Genomic DNA, 20877 nt, shown 5'->3' on the forward strand with positions numbered 1-20877 from the left:
TTCCATTTATCCTGCATGGTTCCTAGAAAGCCCACAAGCTTTCACATGACTTATGATAGTGTATTTATCAAACACACTTGACAACCACCATTAACACTTCCCATTACATCAGTATTTTTACTTTGCTACAGAGAGAAAACTTGCAGAGTAGAGGGCATAAATTGCTAGGCTGAAGGTCACTTAGACTATCACATGGTTCAGATTAGCACCTAAGCCTTTTGCAGCCCATTCCTGTGTCATATCCCTTGCATCATCCTGCTTCTCAGGCACCGGTAATCAACATTTTTTGTTGAGGGTGAAGGTGTTGTGTTGGCAAGTGCATCCTCAGTGATATCTCTGTGGGTCAGGCATTACACATAGATTAGGCTGTCCTTTCTGTTTTCTCACAGTATTTCCAGCCGGTCACCTTCAGTCCTTTGTGTTATGTGTCCAAAATCCCTCCAAGAATTAAAAAAAAAAAACAAAGTCACCCACACATGGCTTTGTTAGAGCTCCTCTCACCTTTGCATTGAGCACCTCACCTGTTACTTCACTATAGCCTGGAGCTCACATATGCTTTGAGTCAAGAAGAAATGGCCAGACTGTAGTTACATGGTCTTCTTTGCACTTTAAACAGAAAGTGTTTGCATAACAAGCTACAAGGGGTAAAAATATTAGCACAAGCTTTAGACAAAAGTTGAGCACTGTTAACTTCCATAATTTATAGATATGTATCAGCTGTGTTGTCTATGGAACACATTTGTCTTTACACTTCATAAGGTAACTAAATTATTAAAATACATAGCTGAAATTGAAGTTTCCACAGAATCTTACAGTAGAAATTGCTAAATGAGTCTTTGGGATCTTTGTAAATATCAGCAGTGACGTAAGTTGTAAATCATTTTTGTTTTGCTCAGGATAAAGGTAGTGTATAAATATGAGATTGCCTTTTGACTGGATGACCTGAGATACACAGATATATCTGGCAGACAGGATGTGAGCTGCTGACTTGATACGATATAAAACTTGATCCTGGGAAATGCCTTGGGTGCAGGAATGAGGAAGTTAGCGCTACTATTTTTAAATGTTGTGGGGAGTCAGAAGTGTTTGCAATAGTGCATTTTGAAGATGTAAAATATCCTCTTTCTAGATGATGTGCAGTGTTTATTTTTGGAAGCAGTGGATTGAGCACTAGTGCAGTCTTATTCAACATCCCTGTTTACTGACTTGTCTTTTTTCGCTACAGAATCAGCACAAGACTGAGCAGATAGTTGGAGTGGTACTGGCCTCAGTCTTGCAGGAACTGCCCACTTAGGAATTAGAGATCAACCAGTTGTTTGGCGCTAACTATTAAGTTTTCATCAGCTGACGTTACCACTTGTGGTTTTTACCAGTAGAGTTTCTGAACTGATGGACTGGCAATAGCAAACCCAGGGTGTACCAGGCATCTAATGCACATGACAGTCTCCTGTCTTGGATTTTCCTATGGCTATGGGAAGATTTCTCGCATTTATTCGACAGACCCAGGCCCCACACTTATGTAGTACTGCAGCTGCCATTTGATTCAGTAACTCACATGAGACCAGTGTGCTGCTTTGGAGTCAAAGGTTATGCTGCTCAGTGGGACCCCAGATTCTAAGAGGATCCAGTAGCTGGCACATTTCCACCTGCAGTCTGGCACTGCAAGTGTCAGGCTTGTTCCACATGATATTACCTCAAGCACTCAAGACAAAACTAAAGGTGTCTGCAAACCTCTGTATTTTGTTACCAGTCCATCATATATTGCTTGAAAAATTATGGCATAATGAAGTAATGTATTGTCTGAGAGATTTATGTAACTGCTTTCTGCAAAATAGAGCTTGTTCAGTGGATGTTCAATGGATGTGGAGCTTGTTCAATCAGCTCCTCCAAGGTGGAGTGGGATTGTGTTTGAACTTATAGGGTTGGCTACAGATTTATTCCACTTGCCAAAAATCAACTTCCTGAAGCTTCCTGAGCTAGCAGGAGCACTTCTCTTTCCTTATTCACTCAGAATATTTCTTCATGATGTCCATGGTCTCATCTCAGTGGCAATTTCACTATTGAAGGATATGGTGTATGTACTGCAGATTAAAGTCAGAGAAGGAGGCAGACCTTTGTGGATAGAAGCAAAGTCCAAAGTACAGTAGGAAGAGTTCCTTTATCTTTGTCAAAGTATTTGGAAAGTAACTGCTTTTGAAAAATACCGTGTGTGTGTGTGTGTGTTCATTTTTCTCTTTTGCTCTTTGTTCTCCTTTTGGATGAAAGAAGCAGCATGATTCATTCTTCTGCAGAGAATTGCTCATTCTCTTATTGATCCCTCTGCTGAGACAGTTCATCTTTGTGTTTCCCAGCTCTACTCTGTCCCTTCACACACAGACTTTGTCATGCCTAACCAAACTGGGAGTGTAAGTACTCCCATGGTAGTATTAATGACAAAGGCTAGGGTGTAGTCACTGTCTTGGTAACCTCTGGGCTGAGCACACCTTGCTGAGAACAAAGTTAGATGACCTAATGGTAAAAATATGTCAGTCATATCTCTACCATGTCTTCAGAGATGGAAACAAAGTTGCTTTGTAATGAGTCATGTAGGTATGCTTATTTGCTAAGACATTTACTTTATGAATTATCATGTTTGTTTAATAGGAGTAGGTTTGTTCAGCCTAGAGAAAGGAGACTGAGGGGAGACCTCATGTCTTCAACATCCTCATGAGGGGAAAAGGAGAGGCAAGTACTGATCTCTTCACTCTCGTGACCAGTGACAGGACTCAAGGAAACAGCATGAAGCTGAGTCAGGGAGATTTAGGTTGGATATCAGGAAAAACTTTTTCACCCAGAGGGTGGTTGAGCACTGGAACAGGCTCCCCAGGGAAGTGGTCACAGCACCAAGCCTGTCAGAGTTCAAGAAACATTTGGACAATGCTCCCAGGTACTTGGTCTGATTGTTGGGGTGTCCTGTGCAAGGCCAGGAGTTGGACTTGATGATCCTGCTGGGTTGCTTCCGACTCAGTGTATGATTCTCTGATAAGTTGTCAGGTAAAACTAGCAGGTTTTAATCCTTTCTTCACCACTTATGTGAGCTCTGTTCACAACTTGGTTCAAATTTTTCAAATACAATAATATTATGTCACGTGTATATTGTGAATTCTTTAAACAGGCATAGTCTTGTCTACATCTTGCATAATCTTGTCTAAATCTTGTAAAAATCTTGAAGACTTCTTCTAATTATATCAGTCTTAATGTACCACCTTCTGGCCAGCTAATGGAAGCACATGAACTGATCTTCAGGAAGAGCACAAGCTTTCTAGATTTGTGACTCTCAAATGGGTTTAAATCAAAAAACTTTCTTTCCTATGAGAGTTCTGGGGCCCACTCACTGCCATTGTTTTACACATAAGAGAATATGACTTTTTTTTAATATGTTAAGAGGACAAAAAATGTTTACTTCAATTTCTTTTTAGAGTAGCCTTCTTTACTGAAAGAAGACAAAGCAAGCTGTGTTTAAGTGATAAGCAGTGCTTTTTCTTAAAGTACCTAATGTTTTCTAGCTATCACTAAGAGTGTTTTATTCCTTGTAAAAGTTATTGCCTCTAACTTATTGCCACGTAATTCCTACCTGATGTGGAGATCTGACAATCTCTTCAAGACGCTAACAACTTTGTCCATGACTTGCATGAACTATATATAATTTGGAGTCTACTGTTCAAATGATAAACTGGTACTAATTGGAGACCAAGGCACACAGTCACATTTCAAAGCTATTTATCTATACTTGCTGCTATGTTCTGGTGATTTTTGGATAGGTTGTGTGTTTGTTCTTGAGTGTAATTCTGTCTAAGAGTATTAGTGCACTGACTTCTAAGTGTTTACAGACTTAAAACTAAGTAGTGTATTTGGAAAGAACATTTTCTGAATATGGATATCTGCTGCAGGGATCTTAATTTACTAGTTTTTTTCACAACATGTATTACAAGTGCTTGGGTTTTTCTTAAGACTAGCCAGATCCATTCTGATTGCTCAGTCCACTGCACAGTACAGGCTGCACAACATGCAAGAAACTTTTACAAAACTGTAATTGCAGCCAAGAGCAGACAGTGTAGCTGAGATCTGTACAAGGAAAAGGTGAATTAACTATGCATAGACAATGAATTGCTGAAATATTGTTTCAGTTATTCCATACCAGATCTGAAATGGTTTTAACTACTCAATAAGCATAACACAATAAAAACATTGAGTATTTTTAAATTAAATCACACAGAAAAGTTCTAAGTTGCAAACTAATCTTGTTATCTTGAACATTTTCTTTACTCAAGGAATAATGAAAGGGCTCTGATTGAATTTCAGTCTTTGTATAATTAGTTTCTCCAGATGAATAAAGATAAACAAAGGAGAGGAAAATGCATGAGACAAACAAAGGCACTTGAATAGCTTCATACATAGCTGGTTGCAATGAGACTTACAGCTGCAACTACTGCTGTTCATATGTGTATCTGATACCAGTTTCTTAGTGGTTAGGTCAGGCTCGGTTACTGGGGAGATGTTCCTTTCCCTCTCCAAGCATCAAGAGGTGGCACAAGTGGAGAAGACACAAGACAAATAATTCAGGACAATGAAGTGCAAATGCCTGAAATACACTGGTCCTACCTTCCATAAACACATACTTTTGTGTAGATAGAGAATAATAAGAAAATAACAAAACAGCAATGAAAGAAGTCCACAAAAACTTTGGCAATCCTTTAAGATAGAACATGGAGGACAGCACTGTTCAACAATGTTCTTGCAGTACGAGGGTGGCTGCAACCTGGCTGTGAGGGGCTGAGTAATAATTTTCTTGTATTTCATCTTCAGTTTAGTATTTGCACGATGGTTTACATTTAAAATGAAATATAACAGTTCTTATAGAAACTAATGGGGATAAATTAATTGAACCCAGATGAAATTCATTATGTTTTAAGCTCTGTAATGTAACTTCTTTGCAACTTCAGATGATTTAACTTCTTTTGACAACTAAAGTTCTTTTGGGACTTGGGATGAATTTGCAATAGTTAACCAAGGAACAGGCATCATATTTAAGTAGTCACTAACCCCTGCTGGGAACAGCCTATGTAGTATTATTGTAGTACAGATTTGGGATACAACTACACTAGGTTTAATCAGGCCAGTGATTTACATGGCCTAAATTTAGACGACCAAGTTCAAAGAGATGTAGTGATAGGATATGACAGAGTATGATGAATTAAAAAGTTATCTAAGGATGAATCCATTCAATGTGATCTGAGATGCCTGTCAAGTGGAATGAGAAAGAATAAGAGAGGGAACCGCAGAGATCCGATCAGTGACTTCAGTCTTTTATCTTGCACCTTCTCCTGCTCATTACTTAGTCTGTGATGACTTTATGTGTGCCATAAAGTATGAAGTTTAAAATGTACCTTTTTTATTAACAGTTCAACATGCTGGAGAACTAGTGCTGTTAAATTTTTTATGTGTTGTGTTCAGCAGCAAGAGTAGAGGCCATGGACTGTGTGAGCAGTCATCTCTTCCATATGTCAGATCTTACAGAGACACTGAAAAGTGTCTTATAAATCTATCTTTCAGCCTGTTGGGTATTGGTAGTCATGGGGCTTGGGGCTCTCCACAATCTTCTTGAAAGGAGGCAGGGTGGTTGCCTCTTTTTTTGTCTCCAAAGTCTGTTCTGAAGCTCATGGGAAAAAAGTGTCCTGCAAGGTTGGGAGAGGACATTTATAAGTATTCCTTTAATGTTACCACACACTGATTGATAACATAGATACCCAGGAAGCATGTGGAGGTATATAACTGTTATCCTCAAAGGGATTTTTTCTGTGCAAAATAAGCAGGTAAGTAACCTTGTGTTGACAAGAAGTCTTATATGCTTTGAGTTGCCTATTCATGCAACTGGTTTCCAGGGCTCTTTTCTACTGTACTGTGTATTCTGCTGTCTGCAGCAGTAGCAGATTTGACTTGTGACCATTAACAGAGTTGTGATAAACAAGGAAGCTTACAAAACCAGGCCTGGCTTCCTAGCTTGTACTAAACTGGACTTCAGCAAGGCCTTTGACACCGTCTCCCACAGCACTCTCCTGAAAAAGCTGGCAGCCCATGGCTTGGACAGGGGCACTCTGTGCTGGGTCAGGAACTGGCTGGAGGGCCGGGCCCAGAGAATGGTGGTGAACGGTGCTGTGTCCAGTTGGCGGCCGATCACTAGTGGTGTCCCCCAGGGACCAGTGTTGGGCCCAGTTCTGTTTAATATCTTTATTGATGATTTAGATGAGGGGATTGAGTCCATCATCAACAAATTTGCAGATGACACTAAGCTGGGGGGGAGTGTCGATCAGCTGGAAGGCAGAAGGGCTCTGCAGAGAGACTTGGATAGGTTGGAGAGTTGGGCTGATTCCAACGGGATGAGGTTCAACAAGGCCAGTGCCGGGTCCTGCACTTTGGCCACAGCAACCCCCTGCAGTGATACAGGCTGGGCACAGAGTGACTGGAGAGCAGCCAGACAGAAAGGGACCTGAAAGTTTGAATTGACAAGAAGCTGAACATGAGCCAGCAGTGTGCCCAGGTGGCCAAGAAGGCCAATGGCATCCTGGCCTGGATCAGGAACAGTGTGGCCAGCAGTTCCAAGGAAGTGATTCTTCCCCTGTACTCAGCACTGGTGAGGCCTCACCTGGAGTACTGTGTCCAGTTCTGGGCCCCTCAGTTCAGGAAGGACATTGAGGTGCTGGAGCAGGTCCAGAGGAGGGTAACTAGGCTGGTGAAGGGACTCAAGCACAAGTCCTATGAGGAGAGGCTGAGGGAGCTGGGGCTGTTCAGCCTGGAGAAGAGGAGGTTCAGGGGAGACCTCATCACTCTCTACAACTACCTGCAAGGAGGTTTTCCCAGGCAACTATCAGCAAGACAAGAGGGCATGGTCTCAAGTTGTGCCAGGGGAGGTTTAGGTTAGATATTAGAAAGAATTTCTTTACAGAGAAGGTGGTCAGACATTGGAATGGGCTGCCCAGGGAAGTAGTGGATTCTCCGACCCTGGAGATTTTTAAAAAGAGACTGGATGTGGCACTTAGTGCCATGGTCTGGTAACCACAGCGGTAGTGGATCAAGGGTTGGGCTTGATGATCTTGAAGGTCCCTTACAACCCAGCTGATTCTATGATTCTATGAAACTTGAAACTCTTTTTAAGTGCATAGATGCAACAGACCTATTCATTGAATCAGTTTATATTGTGATATTTACACACACTGTGTTCTGTGAATTTCAGAAGTGTGCTGGATACTGTAGTACAGAGGAACAATCACTGTTCCGCGTGTAACACTCTTACAGTCAGAAATTACAGGAATTGAAAACAGAACCAGAAGCTGCAATGTGATGTAATAGTGATGAAGCATTTTCCCAGAGCCACATAGCAGGTCGGTGGCAAGGCTGGAGATAGGAGTCCAGTTGTATCACTTCAGAGAGATGGCCCACTCACCTTAAATAACTTTTAAATTATGTCATCTGTCTTGGGAGGATCAGAAACACGACAGACCACCCCCCAAAAAGTGTACAGACACAGTTGTATTGACTTGGATATGGAAAAAAAAGTCAGAAAATGACCAGATATGGATGTTACAGAAACTATGTGAAAGCATAACCTTTGTCTTAGAGAGATAACTGCACAACAGCCTAGTCCTTGATTTCTCCCAGATTCTGTCTATCTGCACTTCCTGGTTTTCTATCATTGCTTATACAGAGACGCTACAGGTTTTGTAGCTGGCATCCTCTTGCCCTGGCTGATCTTCAAAGGCCAAGCCTGTATACCAGTGTCTGATGAACTTTATGTAGATTAATTTCCCACCAAGAACCCTAGAAGAGATCCAGCTATGCCAACAGAAATCTTGCAGTGCTTACTTTGTGTGAAGGACTAATGTAGGCTATATCAGGGAAGTGACCACCCCATTGGAAGATGTAACCATGTTAACGGTATGCCTGTACTACAGATTAAAATTAAAAGTAGAGCTATCTGAATTAAATGTAAATTAATATATTCAGGTAACAGAAACAGTCATGCCAGGAGTCTCTGAGCTAATTTCTCTCAAGAGGCAAAATACATGAGTACTCAGAAACTTGAAAATCCAGTCATTTTCTCAGATCCATTCCTGAAAGTCGTTACCTGCCTTTCTTTTTGAAAGGTATGTAACACTCTCAAATCTTCTTCCTACTTCCATGGCACATTTTTGATCACAAATAGTTTGCAATAGCAATGTCCTTTAGCAGTTGGATGGCTGCCTTTCCCCCAGGCATAAGTAACATGATACTACCTGGTGGTTTTGGCTAAAGTAGTTGTCATGGTTTAACAGAATAGAAAAATGAAAAGATGACACAATGAAGAGAACCAAAGCTTTCTTTCCTTGTAGTATGAGTCACAAGAGGACAATCACAGTGAGGTGTTCTGCATCCATTATAACAATTCTGTTTTCCAGTTTACCATACTGAAATGATTAGCCATTTTTGAACACTTGAGAAGCCAACAAAACTTTAAGAGGTCTGTGGATGAAAAATAAACTTACGAAGCTGGTTGGCATTTTATTGTTGACTGGGGATTAAGTGTCCAAAATATTTAATGGCCTGGTAATGCAGTTCAGGCATGTATGCAGTAAGGTACAGCCAGTGCTGATTGCAGCACCACTTACATGGGAGGACAAATGCAGAGATGCATAGTTGTGTGGGCAGCCTGAGGCTGCTCACCCCAGAGTTCACATTGCTGGTGTCACTGGAAAAGGAGTCCGAGTTACTGTGCCCCTCACCTCCTTGGTAAATCTGCTCCTGTATTTTGTTGACTGGAGCTAACTGTCAGGTTGGAATCTGGCAAGGTCAGGCAATTAAAAGATTTTATTTTTGCAAATATCACTATCAAAGTGATTTTCTTATGAAAGCAAAGTCAGTCAAGAAGGAAAAAACAAATGCTTTCTTTTGATCATTTACGCCATTATGAAGGCCTAGTCTTTATCAATCAGGAGTCACTCTGGGTTGAAGACTGTCCACACTCCATCAGCTAGTTATCCTCTTAGAATAACAGGATTGTTGAGGTTGGAAAAGACCTCTAAGATCATCAATTCCAACCATTAATCTAACACTGCCAAGTCATCCTCTAAACCATGTCCTTAAGTGCCACATCTACACATTTTGATTTTTTTATAGAAAGGAATTTTGAAAACAGGTGTGAAAGCAAGAAATTCACCTAGGGAGTCACTTCCTTAAGTGTCCTCTCCCAGAGCCTCTGGGGTGCTGCCAAATTGAAAGACTTGTGTATTTTAAACTTTATCACCCATGTTCAGGAACACATCAAAAGTCAAGAAGGGAAAAAACTGAAGTTGTTGTCTAAGCCATCCTCTAACAATATCAAGATTTTTAACCATGCTGTATTTGTCTTTGCAGCAGAGGTGCCAATATTTCTCTTGAGATACACACACTATTTCATTTAGTTCTCAGTAACTTTCTTTGGATGCTTAGCTGCATTAGCATATTGGTATTTTTATCGTCCCTGCTTAGTCATTCTCTTATAGAGAAAGCTAAAAACCTGTATTTTCTAGAACCACCTCTGTATTCTTCAAACATTTGTAAACCCAATCATATAGTTCTTTGGCAGCAGAAGAATGTACTTTTGATTTTAGTTTAGGAAAGAAAGATTATTTCACTTCCCAGATTTAACCTTTCCACGTATCAAATTAAATAACAGTTTATTGGTTTTTTTCTAGCAAATAAAATTATGTATAGGTAATATTACCTATATGAAACCATTTTTTGTTAATGTTTCTACTATATTTCTGGTCATCTGGATCCAAAAAAAAGCAATGCATCTTATAAAACTTCTTCAGTTTAGAAAGAAATTTTTCAAGTGATTTCTGTATGGTTTTCACATGGACTCTCAAGGAGGTCTTCTCATCTGCCTCTCGGACTTACCAGGGCTGTTAATACTTTCTTTGTGGAATCACATTTAGTTTCTGCAGTTCAAAAGTTAAGATACAGGAAAGGGGAAAATTATAATTGCAGGCAGAGAAGGGATGGTCCGCCCTTAAGCAACCCTGATCTTATAAACACAGGAGTTTTAGAAGTCCTAAAAGAAATGGGCAGGGTTTTCACAGAAATATTATAAAACCAGAGACACACATATTTTCGTTACCTTTGCTTTGCTTGAAGGCCTACTTGCTTGGTGACCAAAGTCCTGGAAAGGCATGAGACAACATATTGGTGTGGACTGAGGATCAGAACATCAGATTATTCTTGGTGGGTTTTTTATTACTTTCTCCCTCAGGGTGTGGTTGTGGATAATAGCCTGTTGGCTTGGGGTTTTTTGCCTCACAAATCTATTTATAACCTTGTGGCAAGACTTAAAGAATTCCCCACTGTACCCAGTGGTGTGACCAGTAGCAAGGGATAAAGACAGGCACTGTGCAAAGCTGGGGGTGAGATGGCAGGGTAGAGAAGAAAATCTGAGAAACTGAGATAGAGCACTTCTTTTCAAATACACTTTGCAATGCCTGGGTAGTCTGTAAAAGCTATCTATTCTTCTTACTGCTTTGTGTTATTGAAAAACAAATTGGTATCATTCTGCATCATATATAATTCTCAAATGTAGTAACCCTTTGAACTTGCATGATGTGTTTTGTTCTTAGATCATAAGGTTGGGTAAAGTTACATATAGCTGAAATCAGAGACCCAGAATGCCAAGTTACCCAAGACATTATAATGAGCTTATGGTAGAACTTTGGCTAGCATGAATATTCCCTGTTTCATATTCTAAGTGGTAATTTAAATGGCAAGTAATTATTATTATGGTTGAGGCAGAATGGAAATCAAACTCATCTTTTTTGGGAACCGGTGGCAATTTAAATAATGACTTAAATAGTTTCTTGTTGTTTTTGATATTGTAAAATATGCTCAAATCACAGGTTTACAACCATACCAAAGTGCTGTATTTTACACTTACTTTTTTTGCTTGTACTGAAGAACAGTGACTTATGTAAAACATGGAATCTCTATGTCTAGGAGAAGCAAAAAGGACACTGCTGTATTATGTAGTGCAAACCTGTGGTGCAGCTACAGAGTATAATTTCATGCTGGCTGCTCATTTTTAGGAGCACTGATTCATTAGACAGTGGGAAGAAAATGGGAAGAAAATCATTTAATTTCTGAACTCTGAGAAATTGTGCTCCTATTGGAAAACACTTTATTAACCACTGCAGCAATTTCCTGCAGAAGAGCTGGGACTGAAATAGCACAGTGTGATGCAGGCTTCTACAAAGTGTCTTGGCAGAGCCTGAGACTATGAACACAGCAGTCAAAGGTACCATGTTCTGACAGAGGATGAGGAGAGCTTCCACAAGTCAAAATTAAGTTTTTCCTTATCCTAACGTACATCCGTAGATCACAGCTTCTCCGAGAGATGTTTCAGAGACATCCAAGGACTGTCAGACTCTTTTTCACTGGGTAGGCCAAAGAGTTTCCTTACGGAACAAAATCTGGGCAAAAATCCCAGCTAGGCACCTTTTATGGTGCCTTCACCATATCCCTGTGTGCTTTTGTGGTAACATCAAATGCACAGACAAGTATGTGGGGACAGATTGGAGAAGTGCTTTTCCTCAATGTTCATTCCTCTTCCTACTGGATTCTTCTATAGAGCAAAGGGTATAGGGTCAGAAAAGGGAAAAAATTATGACAAGAGTGAGGGAACACTACAGGCAAACAGCAGAATATAACTGTAGAGAAGAAATTCATCCTGAAAATTTAGAGAGGGAAGTTTTAAAAAACCACCACAACATATGGACTAATTTTCTCCTTTAGGTTGTTACATTGGGATGAGATCAATACAATCATTGCTGTCATTCCTGTCTCATTTCTTCCTGGATTCCTTTTCTGTGTTCAACTATCTATTTCTTCATTAATTCTTGTCAAACTCTTCAGCATTTTTTTTGACTATCTTATTCATGCCCAACAGATGAATAGGCCTTCCATGAGCATGCAGACAGATTTGTGCAGACTGTGGTTTTCTTTTTGCGGAGAGAAGTAGGTAACTTCAGAATAATTAGCTGAAATTAACCCCCCTCCCCTCTTTTTTTAAAGACAATTCCTCGTCTCTCCAGGAAGATGAAGAGATAGATATGGAGGCTGTCAACTGGCAGCTGAACAACACCTCTGTGAATGGGCATTCGTCTACCCCAACGACAGTCCGCTTTCCCAGCTGGGTGACTTTTGATGACAATGAAGTCAGTTTTTCACCGCAGAACCTTTCTCCCTTGAAAACAAATACCCCGTCTGCAGAAACACAGGCTCCAGATGTTAACTTTAACCTCACTACATCCTTGAAGAAAAGAGAACGTCCTAAAAGCACATTGGGGGACCTCTCTAAAATTCAAAAACTAGATCTCTCCTCCCTAACCAAGTTGCCTTCTGTTGAAACACCACCATGGAGTGCTACTAATCCCTTTCTGGATGAATCTCTCCGAGATGTCCAACCCTCACCCATCAATCCATTCAGCTCCTTCTTTGAGGAGCGAGAGAGGCGTTCCAAAAGCTCTTCTCTCTCCAGTGCTCCAGGCAAAAGCCAAAGAGACTCTCTCATTATTCTCCATCAAGAGCCTGATACCATCAGTTTCCATGAGGCAAACAAAAGTCTAACCCACACAGATGCTGTAGAGCAGCTCAAACAACTCCAGATTGGAGACCCAGATCATGTGAGCAGTTCTACTTTGCCTGATGATGACCCCATGATGCCATATGATCTGGATGCAGCTTTATTTAACCTGGCGCCAGCTCAGCCAAAGGATGGATGGCCAATGATGCTCAGGATCCCAGAGAAGAAGAATATTATGTCATCCAGGCACTGGGGACCAATATATGTCAAGCTGACCAACAGTGGATGTATACAGCTTTTTTATGAGAAGGGGCTAGAGAAACCTTTCCGGGAACTCAAACTGGAAATCAATCATGAGATTTCGGAGCGCAAACTCCAGAACTACGACGAGAATGGAAGGATACACAGTGTGCGGTTGGATCGCACAACGTACAAGGAGAAAAAGAAGTATCAGCCTAAACCAGCCATTGCACACACAGCAGAGAGAGAGCAAATTATCAAGCTTGGGACTACAGATTATGAAGACTTCCTCAGCTTCATCACTGCTGTGCAAGACACACTGATGAACTTGCCAGCTTCATCAACAGATCTGAGCACAGTGGGACTGAACTATCAAGAAGAAGAAATCACTGTTGATGTCAGGGATGAGTTTCATGGCATATTGGCCAAGGGAGACAGTGCGATTCTCCAGCACTGTGTGCTGACCCATATCTATGTTCTCAGCTTCCTTTCTGGCCTGGCAGAGTGCAGGCTGGGCCTTAATGATATCCTGATCAAAGGGAATGAAATAGTTGCAAGGCAGGATATTATGCCCACTACTACCACTAAGTGGATTAAATTATACAGCTGTCAGTTCCATTCATGTGTGGATGAGGATATGTTTAATAACTCCCGTATTATCCTGTTCAACCCTTTGGATGCCTGCCGGTTTGAACTGATGCGATTCAGAACTGTCTTTGCTGAGAAAACTTTGCCTTTTACTCTGAGGACAGCTGCCAGCATCAATGGTGCTGAGGTGGAGGTGCAGAGCTGGCTGATGATGTCCACGGGATTCTCTTCCAATCATGACCCTTTAACTCAGGTCCCTTGTGAAAACGTGATGATCCGCTACCCGGTGCCAAGTGAGTGGGTGAAGAACTTCCGCAGGGAGAGTGTCCTGGGGGAGAAATCTTTGAAAGCCAAGGTGAACAAGGGAGCCACTTTCGGATCAACTGGTCTGTCTGGTTCTGAGCCAGTAATGAGAGTAACTTTGGGAACTGCCAAATATGAGCACGCCTTTAATTCCATCGTATGGAGGATAAACCGACTGCCTGACAAAAACTCAGGTGAGTGGTGCATACCATTTCTGCAGGAGTAAACTAAAAGGAGTTATGTATTTTGGAAGATAGGGAATAGTGAGTTTAAATGGTGAGAGAGAAAGCATCCTCTGTAATATACTAAAGGACATAAATTAGTTGCTTGAAGCATTTATGTGACCCTTCATCGCAATAGTTTTATGTATCCTACAAATATAGCTAATGATAAAAACAGTTTTGGGTTTTCCAGATGCAAAAATACATGTTCTGTCTCTGCTTGGAGGTATTTAAAAGAGGTGTAGATGTGGCATTTAGGGACATGGTTTAGTGGTAGACTAAGTTCATGCTAGGTTAATGGTTGGACTTGATGATCTTAAAGGTATTTTCCAACCTAAATGGTTCTATGACTCTATGATTATGAGACTTAGGCATCAAACATCACTGTATGCTCAGTACTGCTATTGGAAGCAGGGTTTTTTTGGGTAACTTGCAAAGGCAAGATCCTATGCTATGGAGCTGAATGACAAGGCCAGATAAATTGCTGTAATTCCATCCAGCACATGTGATTTCTTCCATGCATTGCCAAGCATACTGGGACAATGCTATATATTTCAATGCATATGCCATAATTGCTGCCTATAAAGTATCGGGAATGGGGGTTGTAAGAGAACAGAAGATATTGCTCAACCATTTAAAAAAATAGAAATTTCCAAACACCAGTTTGTGGCTATGCTTCTGTAATCAGTGCAGACATGCAATTCAACTTGAACCTGGAGAGAGAATACCAATATGAAATCCACAAATCTTTCTATTTCTAGTAACATGTTCATAATTAAACATTCAAATAATGTAGGCAAGCTACTTTTCCCTTTGGCCATTGCTGCCAGTCATTCTACTTCCTGCCTTTCATCCATGGTGCACAATAAAGGTGGACAACTCAAGTTTATTTTTATTTGTAGTGAATTCTACTTCTTGGCTTCTCTGATCTCAAATAGCTTTTTACAAATGAGCTGCACTTTTTAGGATGCTGTAGTAATGCACCTGGGTGACTAGGAGGGTTTCTGTATACAGTGTTCCCTGGAGGAAAATTCAGTGTCGTACCAGATTTGGCTCTCTCTAAAGACATATGTTTTTCCTGAGTTTGAGTTATAGTGTCAGCAATGCAGTGATCCAAGTCTCCTAATCTTTTGGATGACATCTCAGTCCAAGGACACTAGTTTACACCATAGGTTACAAATTTGGAGGGATGTCACTGACAAAAGGGAAGGCTCCATATTTCCTGTAGTGTGGGGCATAAGAAGACAGAGCTTGGAAACTCAAGAAAAATATAGCATGAAAAATTAATCTCAGACTGTTTATGAGCAATAACATGCTTGTTAAAAATCTCACTGTGCCATCTGCAGGAGCTCTGGGAATGAGATGCTGTGAAATTGGGCCTTCTGTGGCATCTTCTCTCCAAAGATCTCAGTATACCATATAGATATTACAGCTGGGGAAACTAAAGCCCCCAGACTTTAACACAATCACAGAACATGCCAGTAGCAGTAACATGCCAGGAGAAGAGGCAAAACTCCTGTCTCTACTGCCTTCTGCAAGGTAATGCTCCTTACCCATTGTTACTCTGAGGGAGTGCCTCTTGTTGCCCTGATCCCATCTCTCCCAGTGTGAGGCTTTATTGTATATACACTGTGACAGGGGGAAATGCATTACAGATTTGTTGCTGCTGTTGGACCTCTGCCACAGAGCATCTATCCATCAGTGTCACCGTGCAGAACGCAGGACAGTATTTTAATATTTGTTTACATCCTCAGAGGAAGAAAGTGTCCTCCCTCCTCCGGTCAGATCAGATGTAATTTCAGGGAAAGGAAGGGCCTTGGACGCACTGTCTTGGCCAAGACACATGAGGTATGTTAGAAGGAGGGAATCCCAAAGTGATGACAGGACAGGCTAAGTATAGTTTAAATTTGACCTTGCCCTTCATGAACTATTTCTATTTATTGATGGTACTTCGTCCCACGGGTTTCCTTTCTCAAAGTATGTGGCAAACAAAGGGGTATATATAAGTGGTACTCAAAAGCATTGATTCCCACTCCTTCTTAGATTTGCCTGATGGACCACACACACTTCTGACCATGTGATACTAGTGTGGGGTTTAACTCCCAGCCTTGGGCAACTTTGGCTGTATCCAGCCGTACCCATAAGTCGTATAATAACCCACCTCCACCTATTTTCAAAGTCCTTATAAATGATGCAGTTCTCAAGCACTAAATATAAAACTAGTGACACCTGCCACTCATCTCTGAGAACACTCTGGTTCTTCTGTAAATGTCTGGTCTGCTAATGAACTGCTCTGGTGCCTGGGACTCCAGAGCAGGAGGGAGGTAGTGGCATCACACTGCAGCTGGGGGAAATGCTGCAAGTGGCCACAGCCTGTAGCTCCACCCTGCCAGCAGAGGCCACACAACCTGTCCACACCACTTGGGGCACATGCACTGCATGATTGCCTCCAGCACACGTGCCTGTGTACCAGTCGTGCTCAAAGGAGCACATATGTAGGCACACATTAAGGGACCTTTTGTTCATCCACGGTTTGTGCTCTGACACATTGCTTGCAAACACAGTCCCAGGAACTCCAGAGGTCTCCAGGTAGCCAACTGGAACTCTTCCTTCCCTCCGTTCCCCAAATGAGGACTGATGCAGGCTCTGTGCAGACGTGAGGCCCGTGACACCATCAGCCCTGCCATCCACAGCCCCGCTGAGGAGGAGAGCTGGTCCCTCCTGAAGTTCACTGCTTGTATTCAGGTTATGGAATCCTAAGCACCCAAATTGTTAAGAATTATTTCAGCAGCTTTGCTGTCTTATCCAAATGTTTTCTTTTTGTGCTTTCTAATGGGATGGGGCCCTTTGCACTCTCACTCTAGGTGACAGTGTTATCAGCACTGTCTGTATTATTTTGTAGCCAAAGCATCTGCTTATGACTGAACATTGAAAAGCATATGACCAATGAAGGACAGTGCATACTCTGACTGTGATTTGACCTAAGGAAAAACTATGGATTGGATTCTACTGAGCACATTGCTGAAGTCCTGTCCAAAATGGCTTGTTAAACATTATTGCCCTTTTCATATTCAAAATGATCAAAAGAGTTGATAAAGAAAGCCTATTTACAGACTTTGCAAAGCTCCAATTGCTGCTGGCTGGGTTTCACATGTTGAGTTTTTTTAATCCACCAGTAGAATACTAGGGAAACTTCTAAACAGTCTTCAATCGTGGGAAAACGCTCTTTCAGCAAAGCAGAGATGTATCCTCTATGCAGAGCCTTGGAATCTGGATTTGAACTTTTCTCTAGTTTGCTGTGTATCCCAGGCATGCTGCCTGGTATACTTTATGAAGTAAATTAAATCCTTTAATCCAAACATGTTGGGACATCTGAGTTATTCAGAAAAGATTCCGCCCAATCACAGTAAAACATGCATATATATGAATTATATTATCAGATCCTTGATTGTCAGAACAAAATGTTAGAAGCTCAAGGAAACAAGATGTGCATACAAAAGCCGTGTGTTGATTTCCTCCTGATTTTACTGAAAAGTGTACCTGTCCATTAGAGAAATAACTCTGAATAAGCCTGTTGAACAAAATCTGTAGAGGTTGTGCCTTGTGGGCCTCACAGCCAGGACACTGAAGAACACTGATGTGCTAAGTAATTTTGCAATAGCTTCAGTGGAGGAGTTGCTTTCTTAATCCGTTCACCTTGTTGTCTACCATGCTGAGCTGGTTTAAATTAATAATTTCCATATTTTTTGACTGCTGTGCATGGTCTTTTCTGTTAATGGGCTCTCCTTCTAGAAGAAATTAAATTATTGAAAAATTACCTTGTTAATTGCATTTGGGGGGGGGGGGTTACCTTTTTTCCCTCTTTGTTTTCCCCTCCTTATTTTCCCCCTTTTTTTGAGCCTATGGATATCCACATTAGGTATGTTAAAATAGGTCACTGATTCCATGTGTCCAGTTGAAATTACAAAGAGTTTAAAAGCTCAGATCTCCAAAGCGCCTGTCATGCAGTGTGCTTAAGCCCAGTTTAACACTTCCCAGTGTTACCTTCACACATACCCACCCCAAAGCATCTGAACACATACCAGATCGGGAGTGTAGCAGCACAAGCCTAACATTTTGTAGCTGTGGATGGGGCTTGTGCTGGAGCACAGAGCTGCTTCTCCTGGGCTGCTGGGTCTCCAGTCTGAAGGAGGGAGCAACCCCTGGCAAACTAAGGGAGAGGGAAATCATGGCAAAGCAGATGAGCAGAAAGGATTACAATGAAGATTCTGCTCAGAGTGGCACAGGGTGAGGAAAGAGATACGAATGGATGGAGATCCTGAGACTGGGAACTGGTTGCCAGTACTGAGTGCTGAACACAGATTTTTTGAATCAGGAATGACCCATTTTTAGGCATCTTCATAATGTAGTACCAGAGAGCACCTTCTAGTGGTGAGGAAACTCTGTCTAGACTGTTTTGAAATATGAGGCTGACTCTAGATGAAATTCTTGCCCAGACTTACATTGAGCGAAGTTTTTTTCTGGCTTTATTTCAGAGGTCAAATGGGATGTTGCAATGCCTAAGTCCTCTAAAGACTGTTCAATTTCATCCTTTTGGGACAAGTAATACCTCAAAATCCCACATCTTGCTTTTCAAGCTTCAGCTTAACAAGGCTGACTTTTGGGCTAAGCAGGTGTATTCCTGCTCTTCCCAGGGCAAGTTTCTGGGCTTTCCCCACCCAGTTCTCTTTACTCTGCCTACTTTCCTCCTTCCTTGTCTCTGTCCTGTACACCTTGCTGATCTGTATGGAGAAGAACTTTTCCAGTGAACAAGTAACCTGAAATCTTGAAGCCTATAATAGTGGCAGACAAGGATTCTGTTCATTTATTTATACATTCATTTACACATACATAGGTAATAGAATCTCTTCAATCAAAAAGCCCTTTGTGGCTTTGAAGGCTTTCATCTTCATTTTGCAAACAGAGAAACTGAGGCACACATTAAATTACTTGCTCAAGAGCTTAGGGATGGCAGCAGTCAGAAACAAAACCAACCTAGCTTGACTAGAATTCCCTACTTTGGTTTTTAAACATAACTGCTGTCCAGCAAACCAAAGAAGAAAAATAATAACAAAGGTTATCTTTTACAGATGACAGAGCTAAACACATCACCTTGCCACCTTTAATAATTAGCCACCATGTCACAGGTTAGAGTGAGGAACAAGCAGTTATTCTGTAGCTTTGCATAGATTTGCTTTTTGAACCCAGGAAAGTTATTTAAGCTTATCCAGTACATTTTCTTTTGCTAAAAATTGGGATAAAAATTTTAAATGCATGTGCAATATCTCCAAATCCCTCCTTCCCTTGCTATAATTTCATAACATTTCAGAAGGGGTGCCCCAATGTTACAGACAATGAAGGAACCAGAAAAGGACAAATACCTTTACCCTACTGTGCTCGATTTACTTCTTGTATTTTCACCCACTGAAAGCAAACTAGAGTGATTGGCAGTCCTTTTTCCATTTTGTTTAATTACTTTGGTAAATTCAACAGCATTGAAACAGGTAAGATATTGTCACTTGCTATGAACTAGTTCACCTGGGGAGATTCTCGGTTCCCTGCAGCTTAATGATGCTGCTTTCTCCTAGGTGTTGTTTTCTCATTCATCCAACGCTACTTGCATTACTGTTTGCTCTCTTTTTCCAGCTTCTGGCCATCCTCACTGCTTCTTCTGTCACCTAGAGCTTGGCTCTGACCGGGAAGTGCCTTCCAGTTTTGTCCGCTATGTAGATGTGGAATTTGACATGCCCACTACTTCTGCATCCAAAGCTGCTGTTCGGTCCATCTCTGTTGAGGACAAGACCGATGTGAGGAAGTGGGTCAACTATTCAGCACACTACAGTTACAAGGTAAAACTGAGCATGTGGCAATGACCATGGTTACGCTGCATACTTTCATTGTCTTGAAAAGTGTGAGCAGACAAATAAAATACCATGGCCAAATGAGGTGGGAATTTGGCACATGCCAGGCTGTCTGCAGTAGCTACCCATGTGCCACCCATGTGCTACTGATTCATGGCAAACAGGCAGGATTATCCTTCAGCAAAGATGAAATAAATTTGCTTGCAGTTGCCTGTGAAAAAGCATGCACACAGCCAGCTGCTGGGGATTAGCTGATATGGTACAAGTGTGAACAGGGAGTTTTGCTGCTCTTCATAGCACCTCCAGTGAGAGTGCTACAGTGGGAGTCCTACAGCAGACAAAAGGATCACATTATTTCTCTGCTTAAATATTTCTTCCTCATGCCTGCCCTAAAGAGAGGAGCAGATGGGAAAGTACACTATGTATATACCTGCCAAGAATCTCAGTAAATTTGCATGTTAGCTGAATACTCAGAAGAGAAATTGGAATCCTACCTGCCTTCTTTAAGAGCAATGATGAGAGAGTCTGAAAAGATCCTCATGGCAAATATTTTTACTGGTAATTGTAATTACATTTTTAATAGTCTCTTAAATTCCCTGGATATGGTATTTGATCTTCCTAAGTATCCCTTTTAAGAATTAAATAGTGGATTATTCCTGAGTTTTCAGAGATGTAGAAATTTAGGACTCAAATATAGATACCCTTGGCCCTGTATCAATACAAATTGGTATCTCTAAGCCAAAGCACCTCTGAACCCGAGAACAGCAGGGAGGGTGCTGATGTTTGGGTTGGTGTTAGGCAGTGCCTCAAGGAACATTTGATGATCCTTATGGGTCCCTTCCAACTCAAGATCTTCTAGAAAATTAATCTTTTGCTTTATACATCAGTCTTTGCAGAGTTTAAAATTTAGGCTGGTTTTCTGCTGTCACTTAGGAGGCCACTTATCATTTGCAGATTTGGTTCTGGGTTTGGATTCAGAGTACATCTGGGAACGATAATGAAT

At 41.3% G+C, this 20877-nt stretch overlaps 1 protein-coding gene across 3 annotated transcripts in view; it reads left to right on the forward strand.

Moving 5' to 3' along the window:
• The window catches only part of STON2 (stonin 2), a 72173-nt gene that overhangs the window by 46561 nt on the left and 4735 nt on the right, over nt 1-20877 (forward strand). For 2 of the 3 annotated variants that reach the window (XM_027732802.2, XM_039390024.1), the window contains exons 5-6: nt 12112-13947; nt 19660-19862. In XM_027732802.2, the coding sequence (XP_027588603.1) occupies nt 12112-13947; nt 19660-19862 (2039 nt within the window). Of the gene's footprint in view, nt 1-12111; nt 13948-15320; nt 15514-19659; nt 19863-20877 lie in introns of those variants that run through there. The other variant, XR_005566743.1, reaches the window with a different exon arrangement.

Source organism: Pipra filicauda, unplaced genomic scaffold (assembly GCF_003945595.2).
Source record: "Pipra filicauda isolate LSUMZ 115617 unplaced genomic scaffold, ASM394559v2 scaffold79_size2787110_pilon, whole genome shotgun sequence".
In the NCBI taxonomy this organism is placed as follows: Eukaryota; Metazoa; Chordata; class Aves; order Passeriformes; family Pipridae; genus Pipra; species Pipra filicauda.